Below are 26449 nucleotides of genomic sequence, written 5' to 3'. Positions count from 1 at the left end.
CTCTCTCTCCTGCCTTTAGTCCAACAAAGCCCGTCAGGGAACTTGAAGGGTCCACTATTCTTCCAGTCCCTTTTCCCTATCTGCCTTGCGCTTCCGCCCACCGCAAAAAAAACAAAAAGACATCCAAAAAGACTCCTCCCATACTAGTGGGATAAAGAAAGAGGAAGATAGACAGAGAACTAGTGACTCCAAAATAACTCCCCTGTCCTCTCTCTCTCTCTCTCACACAACCCCACAATAACAAGGTTCTCTTCCAACTTCACCTTTCTCTTACATCGAAAAGCTTTTGCTTTTGTTGTAGCTGGCACCCAGAGGAAAAAACATCTGTAAAGTAGCAGGGAGATGTTTACCAGATACCCAGCAAGCTTCCAGCATGACGTATGAGTGGCCTATTTCTGTAGCCATGTTATTGAATACACCTGAGACTGCAGCAAATCAAATCAGTGTGCAAATGAGACATTCGGACAATAGTTCTAAACAGTGGTGGCTAAAAGAAAGCCCAAATCCATCACGATACACTACTCACCTCTCACACATGAATCATTCTCATAGCCTCTTCTGTGAGTCGTCTCGCTCCCTCTTTGCTCTCCTCTCTCTGATATCGCTGACTCTCAGGAACCTAGCTGGGCTCATTGAACACAATGGGAAAGGTTAAAAAGAGGATAAACAAATTAAAGATGTGGCCAAATCGATAACCAAACCAGTGTGTTTTAGTGCCAGGTCACCATAACACAGCAAACAGAGCAGGAGGTCAAATCTCATTCCTCCAGCCAACAATTGCATAATCAATCCCAAATGAGGGAACTAAACTAATATTAAACAGATGGTGCATGACATAAATTAAATATTTTAACAAACATTACAGAAAAAAATGACAAATATTTAAAAGAAGTCCTATTGTCCTAGTGATATTTCATTGAGAGGATATTATAAGACCACCACACGGAGCAGTTAATCATTACTTCATCAGGTCAAGTCAAAGATAAAACAGAACATAAACAAATAAAGGATTTAAGAAATCAATGTTCATGTTTACTGCATAGAAGACCCAGCTTTGTGATATTCTGGGATCCTATTCGTCCTTGCATGTTTTGGGACCAGGCATCAAGAAAACCTTGTGAGCTTAAATACTGAGAAAACTAATAAACTCATTTCCAACATTCATGAAAAGTGTGAAATAAAACCACAAACAATTCAGCTCAATGTCAAAAAAATGATTTTCAAATGATCATTTGAAAATCAATGAACATCTTGAATAGACTTATTTCTGTGTGAAACAGCTGACAGACAGTCAATAATACCAGAAATTCATAAAGATGATCAGAAGCATCAACCCCCCACCGAGGACAAGCTGAACATTTGTCACAGGGACTTAATTCTCTCTTCTCTGTGCAACATCTTTCTTGAGTAAACAGCCCAATTTTCAGGACATGTCAGGTCAAGTGGAAAACAAGTAGCTCTGATGATAGATTTTCCATTTTTTGCATTTCCCCAGGTATAAAACGAAAACTCTGTTGAATGAGAAGATGAAGGGTTAGAAATGAAATGGCTAAAAATCACCTAAATGGCTGAAGATGGGCTGCTTCTCGTCGTGATTCATCTAATCCTCGTGACAGAGCACATTAACAAAGCGCGTCAGCAGCCTTAATGATGCCATTCAGCTTTCCCAGCTCATTCTGGGATTGTAATGCACATGTTGCAGCATTTCCAGCTGTTTTTTCTGGGTCCACACTGACCCGGAGTACATAAATGTCAACAACTGTTATAAAATATCAATCAACAATGTCACACAACTGGTGAACATTTAAACCATCTACTGGGGAGTATTATCTGTGTACAGATGCATTTTCTGGCAAAAAATACTGTCGCTGCACTTAGTAGTAATAAACCATGCGGGTTCATGTACTAGATCAAAATGCCAGCTGCTCACATGTTGTATCTATAATGTTTGTAAAGTACGACAGTGGGGGAAGAAGAGACCAGTTCTGCAGTTCTTTATTAAATCAAACCCTTTAATGAAAAATGATATCACCCCACCCAGCAGAAGAATCCAGTTAACATCACCTCCGAGGTACCGATGCTGAAAATGTACATGACGTAACACTTTCATCTATGAAGGTCTGGGTTGCCATTTTAAACAAAACAAGCACACACTGTCACTGTTACATGGCCCCAATAACAGTCTAGCTTTCACACTTAACAATGTTATGATCCGCTGAAGCTGAATTCAAATGGCCGTCTGCATGTTTTGATACGTGCATATCAATGACACCAAACACAACCTGAGCAGAGTTAGAACAAAGAAAAGCTATATATCGAGTTAATCAACTGCATGCAAAAGGAAAGGTATTGCTGCTCTAGGACAGATTTATAAAGCCCAATTCTTACTCAAAAATAGTTAACAGCATCTAATAACCTGTAAACATATTCCCGTAATACATTGTGCACAACACATAAGCTATTTGCCATAAAAAACGAATTTGATTTGTTACCTCGGAGGATTAATTTGTCACCGTAAACAATTGTGTTCAAATCATGAGGACACATTAAGATCTAAAGTGCTAACATTTTAAGCATGACATGGTACAAATATATTGTGACAATAACTCAATATTTCTGTATCAACCATGACAAGGAGGAACAAAGACTTGGTGTTGTGCCTTAAAGGGAACTCCTTTATGGTACTTCTTACTGTAATGTTCTTATGAACCCACGTCTTCCCAGTGAGGTCCTGAGGTCAGTCTTTCTGTTCACACTTTGAGCTGGAGAACTGAATGACAGCGTATTTGCTGCTGGTCATCCAATCAGGATCTTGGGAGCCGAGCTTCTCCCCTTGGCCCGGCTGCAGACCGACCTGAACGTTGGCCTTGAGAGTCCTCAGGCTACACAGCGGTGCAGGCCCAAAACCCCGTAGCGCAGTATCGAAGCCCACCGCGTGATCCCACTCCCTGTCCCCCGTCAGCTTCCTGTAGTTGAGATCACCCTTAAACAGCACCAGGTCGGCCCCCTGCAGGGTCGCGTACAGGTCCGGAGCATCAGCTTCCATGTCACAAAACTCATGGGGCGTGGTCCAGAAGGGATGATCGTGATAGGACCATGCACCCTCCTTCAGGTGGCTCTTCCACTGGACACCAGTCTTTGACATCCACTTGTGATTGGCCGCCGTGGTCTGCCGGATGGTCCACTGAAAATCGTTGGCTGTGACATCAGAGACAAACCATGGGATGGATTTGCCATGAAAATGGACCTCATTGGCAAGGTGGGAGGAAACCAGGAAATCTGCTAAGACCAAGTCAGTGAATAACTCAAAGCCAGAATTGTCTAGAACAATGTCCACTCTGACTGCAGCGGTTTTCTCAGATTGTCCGGGCCTCTGAGCGGAAAGAAGAGTAGACCACACCATGTTGGAGTCATTCACCAAGATGAAGGGTTGCAGGCTGTTCAGGGAGTCTATTGGACTGGTCTTCTGGGAGTTGTCTTGGCCAGCAGAGATGGACAGATCACACTTGTTCCCCCATAGAGAAACCTAGGAAAAGTCAAATAAAGAAGTTAAACACAAACCAATTGTAATGTGTCCACTTGTGACCCTGAATAGGATAGATGAGAGAATGGATGAATAGACAGAGTATTTTGTATTATTTGTCAGTCTTTTCATTGAAAATGGCAAACGGAAAGGAGGTTAAAACACAAAACGACCCTAAAAGACGCTAAAATCTTCCATAAAAAGGAACTGCAGAGTAGGGTAGTAAGAATCGATGGGTTCATCGATAATACTGATGAATACTGCGGCTTTTACCTTTACTCACTTGATTGTTACGCATTAGTCTGGTATAAAAGACACTTACCTGCAGCAGTTTGTTGAAATGCTCATGCAGCTGATTCTTGGAGAGTTCCTCCATATTCTTGTTGACGCCCTCCAAGTATGTACATAAGGCGATCATAGCCTGCTGAGACTCAAAAAAGCTCTGAGTCTTTCCCTCGTTAAAGACGTCGTAGTCACTGATGGGAGGACTGAAAGAAAACAAATCAAATATAATCATGACTAGAGGACAAGAACAGATTGTAAAGGAACAGAAAAAATGAAGATCGGCGGTTCGATCAAAGTCAAAACGAATATAATGAAATAATGCACAGCTGCAGAGAAATATACACAAAAGCAGTAAATAGGGCAGCAACAGATACCATTGTAAAATGCATATATTCTCACTTGAGCCAGAGGGCCTCATGTACTCTGCGGTACATGTAGCACTCCACATAGAGCCACGGAGACTTGAACCAGCTGACAGAATCCTCGTCTCCGTGCATCTTCTGTTGTCTCTGCAGGTACTGATTCCAGCACTCCGTGTCTTGCAGGCCGTCTGTCAGCTCTAGAACTGGCTTATCTGTCTGCAGCTCATTCCTCATCTTAGACAGCAGACCTATTGTCTGCTTCTCTGCCTGGATACCTTCCTGTGTGAAAATAAAGAGGGAAGAGGAAACACACAGCTGAAGAAAACAAGTAGTTGATCAAAAACAACTCGAACTCAATTCATCAATAACAATGCTTACCTCTCCATATTCTTCAAAGAACTTGTTTTTGTTGCGATGTATTGTATCGATAACTTTAGTCAGGATGGTGGGCAATCTGTCTCTCACAGTCAAATAGGCAAATGACCTGCAGAGAAACGACATGAGTTAGCCACTGACACTTCCTGATATTATCATTCCAACATTAGCAGGTGTATGCACTAGTGAGCTAGCATGCTAATTAACCTAGCAAGACGTAAAGTTAACGTGAGCCCTTACTTTGTAGACTTTTCTACTGCAAAACCATACTTGCTTATACAACGAAACCGTCAAAAAACACATTCAAGTTCACTGAGTCAACAGTATATGCTTGCATGTGTACACTCAGTAAAGTTATAGCGTTAAATACCAACTTCGTGCATGTCTGTTAGCAATAAGCTAATGCTGCTGCTGGTTTCAACAGGACAGTCGTAGCCGCTGTGACGCAGCAGTGTAGCGTTAGTTAGCCACATTATTTAACATGGTGAACAAGTTGTTAGAGCAACCATTGACATACCCGACCACTTTAGCAGACAGTGAAGGCGGAACTCCGTGCACCGTTCGATCAGCCGCCATCATTGTAGCAGTGGGAGTCGGTTCAAATTCAAACTTTATCGATATAATTTCCAGGACAGGTACAACGTTTAGGGGTCTGCTTGAGGCTCGAACCGCGAAGTGTGACTATGGACGTTACGTGGCCAAGCAGATCGTATCAAGCTTGAAGTCTGTTTCTGTAAACAAGTGTATTACATTTTAATATGTATTTCCTGGTTCCTTGTAGACCTGTTTTATTTAGGAGGCGATGCTGCCATCTAGCGGTTAATGTGTGAACTGCAAAGTTGGCAAGTTGTGTGTCCCCCGTGCACGTTGAGGCTGACATTAAACCTTAAAGATGATACCTCGCGCCTTGTTTAATTGAGGGTAACTCACGTAATTTAGCCCACGTGAGCCTTCAGCGTTGAAAGACTTCAACATTAATATTTCTGGGGTGGATGGGGGATCACAGACGGGTACGCGCCCTGCCGCATTGCGCATGACCCCCTGTTGTTGCGGCAGCAGCACCCCGAGCATCCCTAGTCGTCCAGAGCAACGGTTGTCATGGAGACATTGATTCGCTCTATCAGGAGAATTCGACCCCCCCCCCCGCCCCTGAGGCTTTTGGCGGGAAAAGAAGGAGGGGGGCAGACCGATTCCTAGCGAGTCATTGCTGGAGACCCTGATTAAATACTACGCTACTATTCGTGGATATATGAACTTATATGAATATAGTCGCTTTTAGAGACGGTCTCCCCACTCTGAGTGTTCTTTCTACAGAACATGACCAATTGATTCGCTGCACCCACGATTACTAGGCCGGTAAAAACACGCACATCAATTCATTCTGGCGGTGTTTCCACTTTCAGATCAGCCCCGGTCACTATGGGGACACGGCGGGCCGTTGTCAGGATGTTGGGTCCTTGGGAGTGGGAGTCCAGCTGCGTCCACCTCCGGTGTTCATCCACCGCCGGCCTCCCATCCCCCCACCGGGGCCCCAGCCTGGCCGGATCTGTTTTTCTAAACCGCGAAAGGAGTGACTCACCACTCCGGTTTCAAAACAGGCCATGAAGGGGGGTGGTGGCGGTGGTGGCTAACGTTAAAGGCGCTGTTTAAACAGGTGTTTCAGCTCACCACAGTCCTCTAACGCAACAGGGGGATTGAGCAACTACGTCTCGTGTGTATTGTTCCCTGACGTCAGGAAACGGCCAAATCGGAGTAAATCTCGCCATACTTTTACGTTTTAAAGCAATGCAGTCTTTGCTGTACTTGTGTACTTACTGTAAAATGCATTATGCAGGAAAAATCAATTTAGTTTAAATCAGTGGCAGTCATGTGAAAGTCCAGTCTGCGTCTCTTTTGAAGGAGCTCCTCTGAGAAAAAGAAGCAGGAAATTGATTAATAGGGCATAAGGAAGCCATATGTACAGAAGCAGACAGGACAGACTTTCTCTAATGGTGGAGCATTACAAAAAATAAAAAAACTTGATAATAATATATATATTTTAATGATTAAGAAAAACAATGAGCCATGTGATAACAGTGTATCTGCTTCTTTCAATAAACCCCTGCTGTGGGCCTTTCAGTAAAGTAAACATGCTTGTGTTCTGTAGTCATTACCATCTACTATTACTCTACCAGTGGCATCAATCAATCTTGTGCTTGTGATTCTTGTGAGACATTTTGTACCCCCACAGGCCTACATTTTTTATAAGCTAATTAGGATCAGATCTAGGTCTATTGTTTGTTGACAGGGCGGAGACTTTAAGCTCCTCAGGGCCTGCTTAAGAGACATTTCTGCCCCCTTCCGAAGTATCCTGTCTCCTGTAACCTTAACAAATTAATTCTCTACCTATTCTCTGACTGCCGAGTAAGCGTTTACAGAGCTACAACTTGCTTAATCTGGTCCTCCTGTGGACTCCCTGTCCTAAGGCTTTAAAAAAAGCAACTCTGTAATGACAGGTCTGGTAAAACAAATTGGTCTTTACACTATGGGGCAACATCTGATGACAAAATATTGATCCAAAGTGCGTTTGTGCGAGAAGGTCTTCCTACTCTTACTGTGCAGGCCATGTGTGGTGTGGTTGAAATCTGTTTCCAAGACCTCCACTACTTCCCTCTTCTGGTACTTCCTTCTATTTAAACAAAAAAAAAGAGGTTTTCCATTGACATTTGAGTTGACCAATTCACAGGCAGGCAACCCTATGTTGGGATTACAAAAAAAAAAAAAAAGCTGTAATTTAAGACCCCATTCGGAGTGTAGGCTACAGGAAGCGACTATAATTACTATTTTCACACAAAAGAAACAACTCACAAAAATTCTGTTTGCTGTGATTTTAAGGTTATTCAACTTAATGACACTGTTTAAAACGTACAAAGTTGTGACACTGTTTGTTTACGGTATATAAGGGGGAACCCAGGTTAATATGCGCAGGTTTGTTAAATGATGTTGAATAAAGGTATTTTTTGTAGATATTGGCATCAGTTTATAGATTTATTTTACACATGGGGTGCTTGGAAATGACTGCAACATACCAATATAAAAGAAAGGAGAAAGGGGATGGCCAAACTGATCTGACATCAAAACATAATAATCTAATAGTGACACATACAAACTACAAACCAGTGTTTAACAGTGACCAATAATGTATGAACATTTGTTGAACCTGTATTCAATATCTTCTGTCATACAGTTAATACGTTTTGTGGGAATCACATCCTGTTTCCATAAATAGACCTATAATAGCCATGTCACGGGGGAATTCAGTCCCCTAAAAACTAAAAAACTAATTGGGCTTGATCAGTTATCCTTATAAATCTTAAGTTTATATAAAACACTTTGCAACTGCCTCAGAGGAAAATTACAATTCAAGGTTTTCAACTCAGCAAATAAAAAACAAGGCTTTAACAATTATATTCTGTGTCAGAGGTAAATTACTGTACTCTATTACACTCTACACTCAAAACTGACTATCTATTTAAAATCTATTTGTATTGTCTGTTTTCGTCAGTCTCGACTAATACTAGTCTTTGAGATCAAAACCTCAGAGAATAAAATAATTAAACATACTTATCAGAATAAAATAAATGAATTCTCAGCCAAATGTACTTTAATACCAAAGTTTGTTTCATATACTTTTTACATTGTTATTATTTTGTGAGACCTATTACTTTGTAGCATTTTGTTTTATCTCCCAATGTCATTCAGAATCATAATTGTTTATTACTCAGTCATTAAAAGGGGAAACGTGCTAATGGCCATATATAGATTTTGATATAGTCTATGAGGATATCTTAATATTCGTGTTATTAAGGCTACAGCCTTGCTTTGATATTGCCATAATATCCACTGAATATGTATAAAATGTAGACGCTCACATTACTTGTTTTCATACCTGTAACTTGTTAAAAATCTGGTGTTGGCTTAGCTTCAACCGAAAATGATAAATATGATACGACTGTGTGCAAAAACTGTAATTATTTCGTTATTTCGGTGAGAGTCAACAACACACGTATGTATGCCACACTTCGGTGATGTGTTTAACGTGTCGTTAACGGCAGAGACGGGCCGATTAACAACGGTGAGTCAGCGTAGCTGTGAGCTGTTAATGTTCAAACTTACCGGCTGTCAAAAAAACAACAACTGTCTAGCGGTGGTTGATCTCACGGTGGTTACACAGTGCGGAAAATTAACGTTAACTCAACCGCCCCCTTGCTCAACGGGTTTTTTGCAACGGCTGTTTTTTTACCCACAGTCATGTGATTGTAACGTAAAACCCCTAACCGGAAAACAACGACGGACGACCCTCTCCGCCGCCAACGAATGCTGCGTCTGCTAGCAACAGTACACGCCGCTGCGAGCCCAGAAGAGGACGGACGAGTCCCCGGTAACAAACAAACAACGGCGACACGGCAAACTCCACGGATTTACACCGGAGTCGCAGGTACGGCTGTTCGTACCTACACACTCTCTCATTCGTGTGCTGGTAGTGGTACGTTATTTGGTTACTTGTGTGCGCTTCGACTAACTGTAATTGTCACGGGGAAGTTAAAAGAAACGCGTTCGTGACCAACCCCATCCCCCTTGCTCTCTTTCCCCGCGCGTGTGTGTGTTGTGTGCGCGCGCTCGCGTGCGTGAATGTCCGTTTTCTCTCGCTAGCAATAGCAGCCGCGAGAGACCCAAGGCAGGAACTGTCTCGGCGCGCTCGCTTTAGAGGCTATTCCCCCTGTTACAGCGCTTCGTGTACTTTAAATGTTATTATTTTATTCGCATAATTCTTCTGTTTTATTCCCGTACTGTGTTTACCTTCCTTGCGGGCCGTTTAAACGGTGTATATCCAGAGTAACAGTAAATCTCTCTACGGAAGTAACTATTCCACGTGTCTACATCACATCAGGGGCGGTGCTTTATTGTTGCAAACAAGTCGGTGTTGATTAACACATGGTAGGCTACTGTGGCTAACTGACCGGATCATGTGAATACAAGTTGAATTCACAGGATCAATAGGGGTATTGGCAATCAGTCACATATTCATAATACTACTTTAAGACATCTTAAAAGATCTGTGGAGCCACCAACCAACCAAAATGTTGGAGGCTCAGCTGGAGGCAAACCATACTAGAGGTTACAAACTAAAGCCTTTCTGGGTCCATGTAAATCTATTCAAACAGCTGGGGACAATCCAAACGACACCAGGAAGAGATACAGACTGGTAAAAAGCTTCAACAAGAAATCAGTGTGAATCTGATATTGTTGAAAATGTATTCAATGGTATAAATGATGTTATATTTGTAAATTAAAGGAAATATTGCTGTTTAGATGTGGATTAACTGGCAGTGACAATGTGTATATTTCTTGTACTACTGTCACATGTTGTTGAATTCAGATCTGTGTAGCTCACTATAATTTTAACAGAATTAGTTAAGTATTGGGACTGGAACTGCTAACGAGTTGTGATGAAGAAGTAAAAGCAGGGCAAAAGGGTCAGTGCGCCCATTAATAAAAATATGTCTTGTTTATTAGATGTATTGGGAATGCTGCAGGTTCAGTCTACTGTACTGACGAGATGAGTAAACTCAATTTAAAGTATTTTATGAAGGTTATAATCTTACATTTTTAAACTGTTTTCGAGGGGTGTTGGTTCAACTTTATGCTAATTTTAGAGGCCGTGGTGCGTCTGAATTATATTGAGCGGTATTTCTAATATCTAGTCTATTCTCAATGACATAAATAGCATTATAATGAGAGATGTTTAGTCTGTGGCAATTATGTCTCTGGATTATTATCTATAAAATGTCCAAAAAATGGTGAAAAATTCCTACTATAATTTCTAAGGAATGAAGGTGACATATTCATGATATATTTAATAGTTTTCTCCGACCAACAGTCCAAAACCGAAAGATTATCACGTTACTGTCATGTATCCGAAAAGCAGCACATTTCACATTTAAGAAGCTGGAAGCAGGGAGTGTTCGGCTCAGTATATATAATATACTGTTGTAATAGACTGTATTATTTGCCAGCTGTACCTAATAACCTGGCGACTGCAGGTATATTGAAGTTAAGTGTGACAAGAGCCGCGTACTTTGCATCTTGAGTGACTGCTGTTGCTGTATCCCCCTCGCACAAGATCCGGAAACCTCGCCTTTTCCTGAAGCGCTGCAGTGCCAATGTCTTTGCACTCTGACCCCTCTGATGAAATACACATGTGCAAGGGGCTTTATCGGTGCTTTAGTCAACAGCAGCGAATATGCAGAGGTATTAATTCTGATTATTGGAGGTGAATTGGCTGGTGAGGTATCCATCATCTTCTATCTTGGTAGCTTCATGCCTTAGGCTGTGTGGTGTGGAGAAAGGTCTGGAGAAAGGAGAGTCACCCTGCCCACAGGCTGTTTTCATTCTCCACTGGAAGGGGGGTAGAACCAATTCTGCTTTTAGGAATGTGTGTCAACACCCAAAACTCTGATCATGTGATGGCCTGGAGCCCTTGTAGTCTTCCAGTGACCTTTTAAGGTCAACGACACCCATCTTATTGGTCAGCAGAACGCACAGAGCTCTGAAATGTCCCTTGAGATTGAGTTTGGACGGATTGGGCTCCATCTGGACCATGTCCTGCAAAAGGATGTTTCCTCAAAGTCTTCAAAGAGACAAGAGCTGTAGTGATAACAAACTCTATTTCGTCTGCTGGTTTTCAGTGTCTCTCACTGATGTTTCGGGGGCAGAAACCTCTGCAGCTCAATTCCCGTGAAGCCAGGTTGAACATTAGACAGTTATATAGAATAGATTAACCCTTTGCACAGTAATTAGCGTGCCTGTTTAGTGCTAACCATACCACCATCAAAGGGTTTCTATGAGAAGGGTATTCTCATAATAAGAGATCAACAGAGAACCCTCTCTCTGACCGCTCTGGTTGTCATTGATTTTTTACTCATGTCCAAAATTCCCACTTGTACAATACAGGGAAACAAATTAGACTGGGGTGTTTTTTGTTTTGCTGAGTCGCACCATTAATTGGCATAATGTTCTGTGACATTAGTGTTGGATGAATCGTCTCCAATGTCACAAAATGACTCTTTACCGTTGTGTTAAGCTCGCATTTACAAGGTCGTTAGATCACCCCCGTTAGCCTGACACTTTGTGGTCACAATAAACTCTGGTCTCCTTCCAGACAGGAAACTCATTGCTGCTTGTGTGTGTCTGTGTGTCTTTTGTGCAGGTTGAAGAATGGAGTTGGCCAACCATGGTCTTATCCTGCTGCAGCAGCTTAACGCTCAGAGGGAGTTTGGCTTCCTGTGCGACTGCACTGTGGCTATAGGAGATGTCTTCTTCAAAGCCCACAAAGCTGTCCTTGCTGCCTTCTCCAACTATTTCAGAATGCTCTTCATTCATCAGGACAGGTAGAGGAAGAATGTATGAATAGGTGTATCGGACACAAGCTCAATACCAAGCTCGGATACCTTTTTGTTGTCCCATCAGAGAAGCAAATTGTGCTGTCAAAGCTTACAGATGCCATGTCAAAATAACACTCACTTCTCATGTTGTCAAACACTGTAGAGTTTTGTTTCTCTGTAGTTGAGCACTGGACTGTATCTAAATCTTTTTAGTATGATGACCCACAACTAATGCCATTGTTTGATCAATGGAACGAATTGAGGTGACAAATTGGAGTGTGTGTAAGGGCATTAAGATCTAAACAAGGTATCTCTGCTGCCCTGATAATGTGTTATGGCGTCATTCCCTCACTGAAGGACATGCAGACCCAAAGTTTATTCACCTAATGCAAGGATTGGTAATCTTAAGAAACTATCAAGAGTACGCTACATTTTCAAAATGATCCAACCGAAAAAGGCCGTAGGCCTAAATTGATTGGACAGGCTTATTACAGTCCTTTTTGTCAGAGCATTTGATTTATTTTTTTAAAATATTTTGAAGAAGACAAATAATAGCGTTGCGCAGATTTTTCCTCATATAGTAGAGAAATGAGGAGCAGTCACTGCTGTTTATAATGGACAACATTATCTAATATTATCAAGACCTCAGACATCATTAGTCACTACTTAACTGTACTGTCGTTGCGTTTCAGTGATTGTGTGCGCCTGAAGGCCGCCGACATACAGCCGGATATCTTCAGCTACCTCCTCAACCTGATGTACACAGGCAAGCTCGCACCCCAGTTGATAGACCCTGCACGGCTGGAGCAGGGGGTCAGATTCCTGCACGCCTATCCGCTCTTGCAGGAGGCCAGCCAGTCTGTGTATTCCCACGCTGAGCAGCACAGCATCAACCTTTCCACCTCCCTCTACGGCATCCAGATCTCTGACCAACAGGCAGGGCTGTCTGCTAGATTGCCCTCTCGACGGCAGCTCACTTCTCCCTTCGACATGGAGCAGCTGAGCTCAGAGGGCAAGTATCTGTCCACACCGGCTGCCACAGCTTCATACGCCAATTCCTTACTGTCCAAGCTAGCTTCCTCGCCCCCAGACGCGGAGGCCTCGACCAGCGGCGCCAAGCCTACAGTTGAGGAGGGGGTGATGGACTTGCTAAGTGCGGATGGTTCCTCAGCCAGTGCCATCCTCCATGTAAAGCCCAGCATCATGAAGAGGAACTCCTCCTTTAGGAAGCATTACTCCTGTCATCTGTGCCGGAGTCGATTCACCCAGAGAAGCCTGCTGAGGGAGCATCTCCTCCAACATACCCATGCTCTACAGCAGGCGCCAGCTGAGCCCAGCAATGCACTCTCACCTGTCATGACTGGAGAACATAGTATGCTAGATTTAGAGAGGGTCCTAAAGGGAATTAAGGCCGGGTCAGTTGCCTTGGCTGCCACCACAGGAGTAGAGATAATCAGTGACAGCGAGCAAACGCCCGTTTCAGGAACCAACTCGGACTCTCCGCGAGCGGAGGTGTCCACTTCCAGCTGGGGGGTGGGAGGGTTGAATTCTCAGGCAGACACGCCACCTCCGTCAGACATTGCGGACATCGACAACCTAGAGAGCGCCGACTTGGACAGGGAAGAGAAGCGCAGGAAGTACGAGTGCTCCACCTGTGGGCGCAAGTTTATTCAGAAGAGCCACTGGCGTGAACACATGTACATCCACACGGGCAAGCCCTTCAAATGCAGCGCGTGTGGCAAGAGCTTCTGCCGGGCCAACCAGGCAGCACGCCACGTGTGCCTGAACCAGGGGGCCGACACCTACACCATGGTGGACCGGCAGAGCATGGAGCTGTGCGCCGCAGGCGACGACAGCAGCCAGATGGAGGCGATGTTCTTGGGCTCGTCGAAGCCTTACAAGTGCAACATTTGTGCGACCACCTTCTCCAGTCCCAACGAGGTGATCAAACACCTGTGCTTTACTCAAGGGGGGTTAGCGGGGCTGCAGGGAAACACTGGCGCGGGGATGCTGCTCCAGCGTGAAGAGTTCTCCAAAGATGACGGCTCCGACTTGTCCAACTCTGGCACCGCACTGGAACCAATAAAGACTGAGGATATCCTCGTATAGTAGTGCCAAAACTGTCTATTTGTCCTCTTTAACATGTATGTTTACTTTCTGAATCGTGGTTAATAGGTAAGCTAAAGGTAAAGTTAGTCAGGGTATGTATGTTTGAGCTCCTAGGTCTACTAAAACAGTTGTGTGTTTTTTTTGTTTAATTGGGGGGGGGGGGGGGGTACAGTATTTTGGACTTTCCAAAAGTGAATTAAATAGTGAAGTAAATGCCCTACAGCTCTCTGGAGTTCAGTCCAACATCACTAGAAAAGCAAATAACTTTAACATTTGACTGAAAGCTGCGTTACCAATAAGGGAGGTGAAGTTACTATGACTTTGTTTCATTGAATCATTTCATGGCTTGGTGTTAGACTCTCACATGTCAGGCTGTACCACATTCTTTTTTCTTTTACTTAACAGCTAAAGTGGTGGTAAGGCTGCACAGGCAGACTTTGAGTATCAGAGGAAGGGGAAGCGGAGACAGTTCCGGAGGCCACGGCGTGTTGTGCGATGAGTTTGCTGTGCTAGATTAGAGGGGGAGAAAGAGCTGCACGGAAGGGTTGTTTCTTCATGGTCACAAATGAGAGGCTTGTTCTGCAGATCAGGTATAGATTATGATTCCAGCTAAAAGCGCACAACATATTCAGACCTGAGACAATCCGTGCCCTTTTTTTTTTTTTGAGTAGATGCTTGATATGCAGGAAAGTACATACGTCTTCCATTCATGTTTTGGTTGTTGTTTATGCTCAGCAGAATGAATAACTTGCATCCTTCTCAGCAACCGTTTAGTTGTTTAGTTGTTACTCTGTTTTCTTGTCTGTGTGATTTTGGTTCCTGTGTCCTTACATCTAATTAAAGCACAATTTGCTCTTCGTAATAGAGTTGGGCCACCTAAGAAAATTGGTCACAACAAGCAAGAGTGTTCATTGTGTTTACAGGTGAGCCCCTTTTCATTCTATTTTTTTATTTTTACTTCTGTTGTATTTGTTGCTGACTGAAGGAGCAGCGTGTTTCTTCAGACACACACCTTGATTGGAGGCTGTCCTATACAAGGTTGTCTTTATATACTTTGCTTCAATCCGCTCCTAAAAGCCCTTAGTGTTTGTTTGACATCCTTTTCTAGTTTTAAATACAATATATTTTCAAAGATTTCTTTATATTGCAAAGGTTTATGTATATTAGTAGACAAATAGCTTTCAAACTAGATTACATTTTGTTTAGTAAAATGTTATGTCTAAGGAATGGGCGCGATCATTTCTTAAAGAAATAGGCTAAAATAGGTTAGAATAACAAAAAAATATTTCAGATTTTAAGTCTCTTCCCCTTGCCAAATTTGTGTTTATTGCTAACCTTCTTATTCATTTTGTGTAAAAAGAAACATTTTCTCTGTACTGTTAAGTCCTTCTGACATTAATATTTGTTCTTTAACAAATCAGAAAAGGAAGCAGTAGTTGCAACAGTATTCATTTATAGAAAACATTGTGGGAGAAACCAATGCAGGCGCACATGTTGAAACTTCTGTGATGCAGATGTGCTGGAATAAGAATGCTCCACCTGTCAGTGTGGAGATCATGTGAACTCAGGCAGGGATGACGGTGTGACACAGGGACAGTTAGCTTTAATAAGAAATGATGAGGGTGATTCCTCTATATACTCCACTGTCTGGACACGCGTGTGTTATGTGGATATAAAAGATGCCAGTAATTGTAACTTAGAAGGACATCCATTGTTTGGGATTACAGAAACTTTCTAAGGACTACTGATGACTACCGAAACTAAAAGTGGCATCATTTTGTTACACGTTGAGTCAATGTGAAGCAGTTGTATGATTTGTCATACTGAAACATGGCAAGTGTAACAGAAGCATTATACAGGTTGTGCAGGAACAGGATTCTCAATGAATGGTCAGGTTTATTCAAAGTATCACTGTCTTCAGTTCAGTTGTTTCTGTTTGTTTTCTACTTTACAGCCTGAATATTAATATGAATGATATTTTAGGGAGGCTTGTAATACTGTCTTAATATTGTTATTGTTCCTCATAGTGGAAAATAAATTCTGCATCTTAATGTTATTGCAACAACATTGGCTTTTTTGCTGCAAATACTAACCAACCCATCAGACTGCAAAAAAAAAAAAAAAATTGATTTCTTAGTCTGACATTTGTCTTCTAAATTTCGAGCTGACACAGCAGAGACCCATTCAACAATTCAAAGGACTAATGATAATATAATTCGCAATATTTTTTTAAAGCAGAGTTTTTAACTAAGCCACACAAAAGCTCATTCGTGGATGTTGTAGAACGTATTGTTTAATGTAGTCTTTGTTGGATTTATTGACGAGTTTTCATCTTTGTAGTCTTTTTTTCTCAACATATACAAAAAAAAAATGCCGATCCCGAGTGTGTTTGACATGCATATGTTTTTCTTTTGACCCTATTCCACCCAGCCTCAAGTACAGGCGTGTGACAGAGAGGATGAGGCCCAGTTCTAATTTGGTTTAAGTGGGATTGTTATACTTTGAATCCTGCTTTGATGCAATGAGCCCAGTGATTAGCTAGGTGGAGCTGTTTTTCTTATTTGTCTACTCAGGTCTAGAGAGACAGCTGTCAAATTTGAAGTAATATCGTCACTAGTATTTCTGTGATGTGGTTTCCAATCATATGACCATATTTGCCATAAATTAATATGCCATCAACATTTTGGTTAAAAAAAAAAAAGAAGAAAAAAAACAAACAAATGCCAGTGAATTTATTGTCCCAAGTGTGAGGTTTTGACTAATGGGAGGATTCTTGTTTGTCTCCCATGTTTTTTTTTTGAGGCAACTGAAATGTTGTACTACTGACGTTCATTTCTCAGAGCTTATAATCGATGCACAGCTTTATGAAAAGTCTAAATCCTTCCTCATTTCAAGTTGCAACTGTTCTTCTGCCGCACCAGTCTTGTAACACATTGGTTCGTGTATGTGGGTGTTGAAACATCTCCGTATCTCAGGAAGATGAGAAGTTAGTCATTGTCTTTTCTGTCCACTGTTTATAAAAGCAATTATTTCATTTCAAACCGATGATCCTACTCTCCAATGTCTATCTGTGTTCAATATGTGTTCTCAGGAATGTGAGTAATTTTCTGTATAAACAAATTTTTTTTTTTCAATGAAGAATGAACAATAAAGACATGTTTTTTATATATAATTGTGGGTGTTTTTGTCTTTACCTCAACAAAACGGCTTCAGGAGATTAGCTTTTGTCCATCCATTCATTTAATACATGATTTATTGCACACTATAATATAACTGTAGGCAGAAAACAAGTGAATATTTAAGTGTGTATTTGCCAACAATTGCAACTTCTGCCATGATGATGTATTTTATATTGTTACACCTGTGTTTTACTACGTTGTCATTCATTGTCTGTTTATACAGCCTCCACTTTCTGGTGCCCCACAAGAGGATTTATGGTAGTTGACAAATACATTGCAGCATGTTATAAACCATTTCTTAACACTGCTGTGTGGGGTCATGGGTCAGCATTAAGTTGTATCTTTAGCCCCAGTGGTTATTAATGTCTTTATAGTGATTGTTTATGAATTATGAATACAAGGCACACACCAAATTTTCTATACCTTTATTGAATGAAATATAAACAAGTTTCTCTATCCTTACTATTAACAGCTTGCAAAATATAAAAGATCATTAAGACCATGCTACATGAATATTATGCTAAATGGCTGCAGGTTATTGGTTAATATAACAACAATATGATTTTAGGTACATACAGTAGGTATACAATCTGTACAAATGTTAACAGGTTCACAGTTAAGAGTGTTACAAAAAGCAGGCTGAAGTGGGCGGGTGCCCCAACTAAATGCTTTACATGAACAATAGCAAAAGTCTTTAGCTCACCGTCTTTTTTTAATCATTTATATTTTACATAAAGCATGAATTGATGTGACACGTTCTCTAGAGTCAACGTAAAGGGAAGTGGTGACCTAACAGGGGTCCGTACTTCCTGGTCTTTCTCTTGTTTGGTCATAAAGCTGAGTGAAACGTAGCTGCTCGATCTATTACAGAAACACTCACAGTTACTTCTCAAGATATCTGAATGATTGACACAGTGCAAGTTTGCCAAATTTGGTAGGACATAAACAGATACCAGTGTAGCCCGTGGTCACGTTTGCTTTGGTGGTAAAACTGGACCCCAGGAATGTTTTTAGATATTCCTCCACATGAAAACATCCGCCACTTTGCCAATGAACTTGCAAAATAAGCTCTGACCTTGTGACTTAGGTTTGATGTGTGACTCAAAGCAGCTGAGTAAATGCTTAGGAATTAAATTGGATGCAACCCATGCCTTATTCTGTGAGCAATGGAAAGACCATGACTCCCGGATTGATTTTAACTCGATTTGGCTTTTAAATTAAATGTAAAATGAGAGTTCATCTTTACTTCTGGCACCATGCGGTCGGTGTCTGTGCCTCTCTAAATCCCCACCCAGTGCCAGTTTGATGAACCTAAGCAATCATGCTGAGTGAAGAACACGACATAGGAGCAGGTACCATACGACTGCATTGAACATTTTCATACTTGATCACCCAGTTGATGCCAAAATGACGCCATCAACTGAAGACTAAAGGGTGCACTACTTTTTGTAGGCAACAGAGGGCATCAACATACCGTCTTTTTTTTAAATCAAGAAATATAAATATAGTGTAGTAAGGAAGGTGTTAAATGTAAAATTGCCAGACACAAATAATACATACAGTATGTAACACAGTAACACAGAAACATGGCCTTTAAAGCACTGTGACACATGATCGGCTTTGTAAGTGTTTCTTACATGCACGTCTCTACCGTCTGACTCCTCCAGTGTTTAAAAATGGCTAATGTATCCTTCAAATGTCACTGTTAACCAAATACCTCTGCCGCATGATCAAATGAGGGTGTTATAATTGTATTTATTGTATTATTTCATGAAACAATGTGTAACAATGTCTTTTTCACAGTTTATCAGGCAGTGATTATTTGTCTTATCTACTGTACATGAAGCTTATTAAGTATTTTGTTGGGGTGCAGAGTGAAAACACATTGTGGCAAGAGAATGTGTCAAAAGCATTTGTGGTGGATATCATCATACTCTCTCTGCCCTCTTGTGGTTTTCTCCAGTCAGTGTCATCGCTAACTGTCAGTGGAATCACACTTGTACCATGGTTTAGTTACAATTGCTACAGAGTCTTGAAATAATCATTGGATATGACTATTAGAAGCTGTGATACACCGGCCACGTATATGCAACAGTCTCACATTTGTTTTGTTGCTTCAGCCGTTAAATCTATTGTCATAATGTTGCTCAAAAGAATACCCGACGTATCACAGCTTAATGTGGGAATTTTAAAAACATCAAGGCAACAATGTCCTAACAAAAAAACAAAACAAAAAAAAAAGACAAATGAATGAAAGAATACTCAAATATAAATACAATATACAAGATAATAGTCCTCCATCTCTTCACCTTCTGACCCCATCTCACTCTCCCTACTACACACGGACAAACACACGTGCACACACATAAGAACAGATACACACTTGACCAGGTAGCAGACTCAATGCATATGCAGAAAGGACTATGGAAAGGGCCGAGACACTGAACATACATCACACCGATTAAAAGCCAGATGGGATGCTTCTGAGGCACATGACATGCTTAAGTGTGTGTGTGTGTGTGTATGAGAGGGAGTGAGTGGATGAGGATATGGCGGTGGGACGTCACATTGTGGTGACAGGGCTGCAGGATGGGGGTTAGAGTACAGGTGGAAGGGGAGGTGGAGCTGTTGTTGCTCAGTCACTCCGTCTTTCTGGGCGGAACCCAGTCTCAGTGTGTTACCACAGAGCAGCCTCTTTCTCTCACTCTCTCCCTCATCACTCACTTCCTGGTAGAGTGTGTCTCCCAGGCATCAGTCTTGTATCTTCAGGTGGAGAGAAACAAAAACAAGCTATTAGGAAAAAGAACGGACTCTCTGGAAACCAAAAGGAAACTATCTGAGATTGACATTATATTTGAAAACATCTTTGTGATGTTGTAGGACCAGAATATCATTAAATATCTGTATTTTAATATAATATTATCCATTCTCCCATCCATCCAGGGACAGAAGTGGGGACAAAAGTGACTAGCACATTAGTTGGATGTACTGATTCAGGATGTGCAAACTGTGAAATGGCTGCTGTTCCTCTGCTGCTATTAAGCTGCTTAACTCATCCAGCTCTTTCCTGCTGTTATCTCCCATTTCTGTCCCTCTACAGACTTTCCTCTGCTGCAAAGCTGCATGACAGCTTAATAAATATCAAAGTGAACTACGCCCAGTTTCTCCCTCCTTCACATTGGTTAGATCAGATAACAGCAGTGTGTCACTAAAACATTGCTGCACATTCAAATTGACTAAACATTTACTGAGCAAAGATATAATTCAATCAAAAGAACTGAAAAACACCACTTAAGCTCTTTGAGGCTTTGTAATTAAATCTAACAAATGCGTACTCCGACATGGTTTCTTGACTCCATACTGAGCCTGAGATAGAAGGAAAACAGGAGGAGGGAGCGGAGGATTCATAATCAGTCTTTCAGCACAAGTTCATCTGCCCCTCACACACCGCTTCCTTTTAAGACCCCGGCCTACAAAAAAGGGGTCAATGGCGGCATTCCTACTTTGATATCAAAGGTCCCCTGGTTGCTCATACCCTGAACAAAAGCTTTTTCATCTGGTCAGTGGGCAAATCCCCTCCCCTACTCCCTAATAAAAGTGGGGCCCATTGCTGTCTCAAAAAAGCAACTGAGAGAAGATTGTTTGATAGGCCAACAAAGGAATTTGAAAATAACTACCTTTTTCATCCTTTACTGTTCCATCTCTAATTTACAATACTGAAATACTAAAAGGCACTTATTTAATTTACTTGATTTGTCAATTAAAAACTGTTGTCATAAACAATTCACTATCAATGCTGTAAGATCAGTCTCACCTGCTCATGATGCTGCTGTGATCTCTGTGGACACAGGCTCGATCTCCTTCACGGCCTCCTCGATCACCTCGATCACCTGCGCCATCACTTCTGCACACTTTCCCGACGGTGTTTCTGGTGTCTCTGCCTCTGAGACTTGGCTGGGAGCCGAAACCTCTGCTGTCGCTTGGGGTTCTTCTGACAGCGTTGAGAGTTTGCTTTCAGTTGAAACCCTCTTAGCATTTATGTCGGTGTCTTCAGCCACAGAACCGTTGCAATCAAACTCTTCCGCCGCCTCTTCTTCCACTGACGGCTCCTCAAACACCTGCGCTGTCTGCAGGACCACTTGGAGTGGCATGTGAATCTCCAGCACTTTCTCTTTGTTCTGCTCTGAAGGGGCCTCTGACTTTGATCCCTCCGATTGTGGTTCCACTTCCTCAGCTGCTTCTTCTACATCTGGTTCCTGAACCTCTGCGTCTTCTTTGCTCTGCTCCTCCTTTACCTCTTCAAGCTCCTCACCTGTCTGACTCTCTGCCTTTATCTCTACAACTTCTTCCTCTACTACAATTTCTTCACTTACTTTTACCTCCACAGCTTTCAGCAATCCTTCCGCTGATTTCTTCTCCTCTACAGAGGCATCAAGGCTCTCTGTGACCTCCACTTGGATTGGGTCAATGACCTCCATGGCAACATGGAGCAGCTGAGGTGACTTTGATGCCTGTTGTTCGCAGACAACAGCAACAGGGGTGTCAGAGATAACAGGGGTGATCTCAATCTCTTCCTCTATTGTTGCTACAGCCTGGACTGGTGTAGGGGTGGTGAGCTTTTTCGACTCAGACGCGTCTTCTGAAACTTTATCCATAGCGTCCTGAATGACAGCCTGGGCAATGACGATGCTCTGAGCCTCAATTTCACTGGTCTGCTGGACGTCCACCTGGATTTCCTCCATATCCTTGCTGGACTGCTCAGTGACTGCACTGATCTCTGATGCTGCTGTTTGAGCGGTCGTGGCCTCCACAGTCTCTTCAACTTCACCCTCCTCCTTGGTTTCCTGCACCTGGATTGAATCATCGCCGACTGCCTCTGGTGTACTTTCCATGGCAATCATGTCTGATGCTGCCACACTGACTGGCGCCACAAGGACCACTGTTTCGGAGATAACAACCCCATCACTTGGTACAGCTCCAGGGATGGTTGGCTCAGTCTCCTTTGTGATGGTGGTCTTTGTGATTTCACCTATGGTGGAGACTATCTCTGCAGTCACAGACTCAACTACCTCTTTTACGGTATTTTGTTCGATGGCAGCAAGCTGCTCCACATCCATTTTCACTTCCTTGGTTTCTACAGATGGCTCAGTGACTTCTACGCTCTGTGTGCAAACAGCTGTTTCTAGTGTTGGTGTAATGGGATCACCTCTCATGACGTCCTTAGGAGAGTTCTCGCTCATGGTGGTAGGCTGAATGATTTCAGACTCCTCCTGAACAGTGCTGACAATTCCAACCATCTCAATCTCGGGTTCATGGCTCTCACTGCCTGCTTGAATGGCTGTCAATTCACCCTGTGAACTTTCAACAACAGGCTCAAGCTCGGTGGTGTCTACTTGGTGCACTTCGGCGTTGAACATGGCAGTTTCCGTAATGATGGCTTCCTCTGTAATTGCTGACTTCTCTTCTACTGACGTCTGTGTGATTACAACATCACGGATCACGGCCAAAGACTCTACGATGGGCATCACAGGTTTCTCCAAAACTACTTTGGCAATCTCCTTGGTTCCAAGGCCAGTGCAGATAGCCATGGCCTCATCACGAGCATGTGGCTCCAGGATGGCATGTGTCTTTGACTCTGCATTCTCAGTTGGTGGTTCATACTCTGTTTTATCAGAAACTACTTCTACTGGTACATCTTCAACAGTCACATTTGTCTGGGGTGGAATTTCACTAATTTCGGCCTGTATGCCCTCCATAACCTCCTGTGCGCTCTCCGGCTCGGGTCGCTGAAGAACAGGAGTAGTTTCTGCAGATGGAGCTTGAGCAACAGGCTTTACCTCGGCCAGGGACAGTCTGCGCCCTGTGCATTTGGGAACTTCAAGAGACAGATTATCCTTGTCCTCAGCTTCATCCTCGGCGATGTCAGTTTCGACAGACTTTGGTGTGGCAGCATTCTCCGCCTCCTCTGGAATGTCACTCAGCTGATCATGTTGATCGTCACCGTCTTCAACAGGGGCTGGGATCCATGAAGGGGATCTATCTTCAGTGGATACTTTGATCTGGACTTCAGCAGGTTCTTCTGGGGCTTTCTGTTCAGCTTTAACCTGGTCTTCATAATCTGAGAGAGGAACCACAGCTGGGGTGTCAGAGTCCTCCTCACCCTGTTCAGTGGAGGCTTGTTTTTCAGCCTTCTTCTTTTTGCGTCCGGGGAAGAGCTTCCTCAAAGAGAATGATGACTCATCTTTTGGTGCCTCACTGTCTGACTGGACTTGTTCTGTAGTCTCCTCAGGCTTTTCCTCAACTTTGGCCTTATTCTTTGGCATAACCATGCGTTTCAGTGTGTCCCAGGTGGACTCTCTCTCGGGAGGGGGGCTTAAAGGTTCAGGGGAGGAAACAACTTCTCCATCGCTGTCAGTGTTTTGGGAACTGACAATGGCAGCCTCAGTTTTGCCCACCTGCTCCCCTTCTAACGCAGCTGCTGTCGATTCCTCTTCAACCTTGGTCTCCTCATCGTCAGAATCAGAGGTCTTCCTAGTCCTCTTTTTGGGTCCACCCATACACATTAGAGCCTCCCAGGAGACAGAAGTGTCCATTTTCTTTTTGGGCTCTTCTGTGCTGCTGACCAGTTTCTCAGAGTTTTCAGTCTTTGGTTCTTCCTCGGTTGGCTTATCCTCCTTGGCCTCCTCCTCAACACTCTTATCTGCTAACGGGGCACTCTCAGAAGAGGACAGGGTGGCGGACTTTGCTGGTTTTTCACCTGTGGCTTCATCTTCGCTCTCAGAAGACCTTTTTACACGCTTCTTGGGTGTGACTAGTTTCTTGAAGGAGGACCAGGCAATGATGCCCTCTTTTTTCTTCTCTCCATCAGAAGCAACTTCACCATCAGTCTCCTGGCTCGACTCATTCTGGGTCACCTCCACAGCAATAACATGCTCTCCCGACTCCTCGGGAGATGAGGGCCCACTGTCAGCTTTTGGATTCTCTGCCGACTCAGTGGAGGACTGAAGCTGCTCAGCCGCCTGCTCCCCAGACTCAGTGAGCTTCGCCTCGTTGTCTTTCTTGGCCTTCTGTTTCTTAGTTGAGAGCTTCTTTAAGCCAGCTCCAGTGAAAAGCTTCTTCAGGGGGCTTCCCTGGGGCTTGGCCTTCTCTTGTGATGATAGCAGCTCAGCCTCAGTAGTCACCTCTGCCGGAGCCTTCTCCTCTTCTGCACTAGGTTCTGCTTTTTCCTCTCCTGGTTTGGTCTCATCAGTAGTAGCTGCAGCAGGGGTTTCATCAGTGACCTCTGACTCTGGGGTACTCTCTGATTTCACTTCCTCTGGAGTAGTTGGTGCCTCCTCCTTAGTTTCTTGGTCAACGTCATCTTTCTCCTCCTTTTCTTCCGCAGCAGCAGCAGCGTCTTCTGTCTTAGCTGTGTCCTCCTCAACAGCTGCCTCCTTGTCTTCCTCCTCTTTTGTCTTCCGGATGCTGGCTTTTTTTCTCAGGTTAGAGAAAAGTCCTCCACTGAAGAGCTTCCTGAAGGGAGACAGGGTGGTCTCTCCTTCCTTCTCAACTCCTTCATCAGTAGCTTCAGCGGCTGTGTCTTCAGCTGGGGCGTCAGTGGTTTCAGCTTTGTCTGCCTCAGCAGTAGATGCCTCTGTATCGGCCTCCTTTTCTTCAGTCGAGCTCTTCTCCTCTGCAGTGGCAGCCTCTTCCTCCTTTGTAGGTTCATCAGTCACACCAACCTCCTCTCCTTCCTCTTTATCTTTGACTGTCAATAGCTTCACAGGATCTTTCTCCTCACTTTTGTCCTTCTTCAGTGTAAACTTAAAGCCCACAAAGCGGAAAATCTTCTTGAAGCCCACTTCACTGGCATCCTCGGGTTTCTCCTCTGCTGCTTTTTCCTCAACAGCTGAGATGTCATTGGCATCAGGAGACTCTTTCTCCACTTTCTCGCCGTTCACTTGGGGAGCCACTTCACCCTGGATGGTGTCCATCGACTCAGGAGTCTCCTCCTTCTGAGCCACACCATCAGGCTGGCCAACTGAAATGACAAAAAAAAGCATTTGATGAAGTTTGATGAAGATATTGATGAGTTTTCTATTACAGCTCCTACTGTGTTACAGAAAGATCACTTACATTATTCACATAAAAATGCTTTGGCCAGAGCTATGATTTGTAATTTGCAATTTATCATATTTAGATAATGATTACGACATTAATCTGTGTTCAATAAAAAATATTTATGTCATTACTAATGGAGGAGAGACGTATAGAAAGGATTTGCTGTGATCCTAACCCCCTGAGCAGATTTTATTAAGCATTTGAGGACTCAATTGATTATTAGACAATTAGATTTGTAATTTTGCCCAGTTAATCCTTTGCTATGTAAACACGCCAAAAAATAAGACATTGAAACAAATAAAACAGAAGTCCCCAAAGGAAGTTCCATAGAAAATGTTACACAATGAGAGAAATGCTTTACGAAATGTGTGGACTATTGAACCAAAACATGTGAGCAGAGCTATAACACAACCTGGCAACCACCATTACTGTGGGTAATTCCCAAGTAGTTGTACAAATCAAAGACAAATGTTGTATTATCAGCTGAGATAAGAGACACATACACACATGCGACACATCCACAAGACGTCTGCCTGCCATGTGTATCTGTGTTTTGACAGAGGAAGGCGTAGGGGGATTACGACCTGCCAGTGTTTAAAGCTTTTCTTCTTTCTTTCTCCTCAGAGCCTACTACAGTCTGGAAAACCTCACATCTGATACCTCTGGACTCTAAAAACAAATTCCCAGGACTTTTAATGCCTGGCTATCAGCTTACCCGATTACACACACTGGGAAAAACAAAGACGCTCATGCACTCCCTCAAACCCTGCAGGACTGTGGGAAGTACCACCTTCACAAAAATGATATGTAAAAACCAAGGTATTTGATTCCATCTCCCATTTTTAACATGATATCTGCTATGAAAATTGGATGAAGATTTTAAATAAATCTGTCCAAGATGACTCTTGGTTCTTGTATTACACAAAAATGTAAAACTTTGCGCCCACATCCGTCAACATCCTTTTCCTAAATTATAGGCATGATGCTTCACTCAGTAGCACTGCATTCCTAGAATATTTTTACTTTAAAATGAAAATAAATATTATTTCTACAAATTAGGTAAAACCTCAGCAAACACTAGAGCGTTTCGCA

General features: G+C 42.8%; 3 protein-coding genes across 4 annotated transcripts in view; 1 reads left to right on the top strand and 2 right to left on the bottom strand.

Moving 5' to 3' along the window:
* Positions 1–1979: 1979 nt before the first annotated feature.
* dcph1 (damage control phosphatase 1) lies at positions 1980–5307 on the bottom strand. Its single transcript, XM_031875497.1, has 5 exons — positions 5063–5307; positions 4549–4654; positions 4208–4449; positions 3846–4011; positions 1980–3526 (listed from the first exon to the last, which is right to left on the bottom strand). The coding sequence occupies exons 1-5, from the start codon at positions 5122–5124 to the stop codon at positions 2738–2740; spliced, it is 1365 nt and encodes a 454-aa protein (XP_031731357.1). The 5' UTR covers positions 5125–5307; the 3' UTR covers positions 1980–2737.
* Positions 5308–8699: 3392 nt separating this feature from the next.
* On the top strand, positions 8700–17250 carry zbtb2b (zinc finger and BTB domain containing 2b). The gene is made up of 3 exons (XM_031875452.1): positions 8700–9022; positions 11795–11975; positions 12662–17250. Exons 2-3 carry the CDS (start codon positions 11803–11805, stop codon positions 14076–14078), a joined length of 1590 nt encoding a protein of 529 aa, XP_031731312.1. The 5' UTR covers positions 8700–9022; positions 11795–11802; the 3' UTR covers positions 14079–17250.
* Positions 17251–17667: 417 nt separating this feature from the next.
* akap12b (A kinase (PRKA) anchor protein 12b) overlaps positions 17668–26449 on the bottom strand; it is a 40239-nt gene continuing 31457 nt past the window's right edge. For both annotated transcript variants that reach the window (XM_031875450.1, XM_031875451.1), the window contains 2 exons: positions 21072–25277; positions 17668–20020 (listed from right to left, as the gene is read on the bottom strand). In XM_031875450.1, the coding sequence (XP_031731310.1) occupies positions 21076–25277 (4202 nt within the window). In that variant the 3' untranslated portion in view covers positions 17668–20020; positions 21072–21075. The remainder of the gene's footprint in view (positions 20021–21071; positions 25278–26449) is intronic.

This window comes from Anarrhichthys ocellatus, unplaced genomic scaffold (genome assembly GCF_004355925.1).
Source record: "Anarrhichthys ocellatus isolate YVR2014 unplaced genomic scaffold, GSC_Weel_1.0 scaffold91, whole genome shotgun sequence".
Classification (NCBI taxonomy): Eukaryota; Metazoa; Chordata; class Actinopteri; order Perciformes; family Anarhichadidae; genus Anarrhichthys; species Anarrhichthys ocellatus.
Note: the sequence above shows the minus strand (reverse complement) of the source record. Positions and strands in the feature narration are given on the sequence as shown.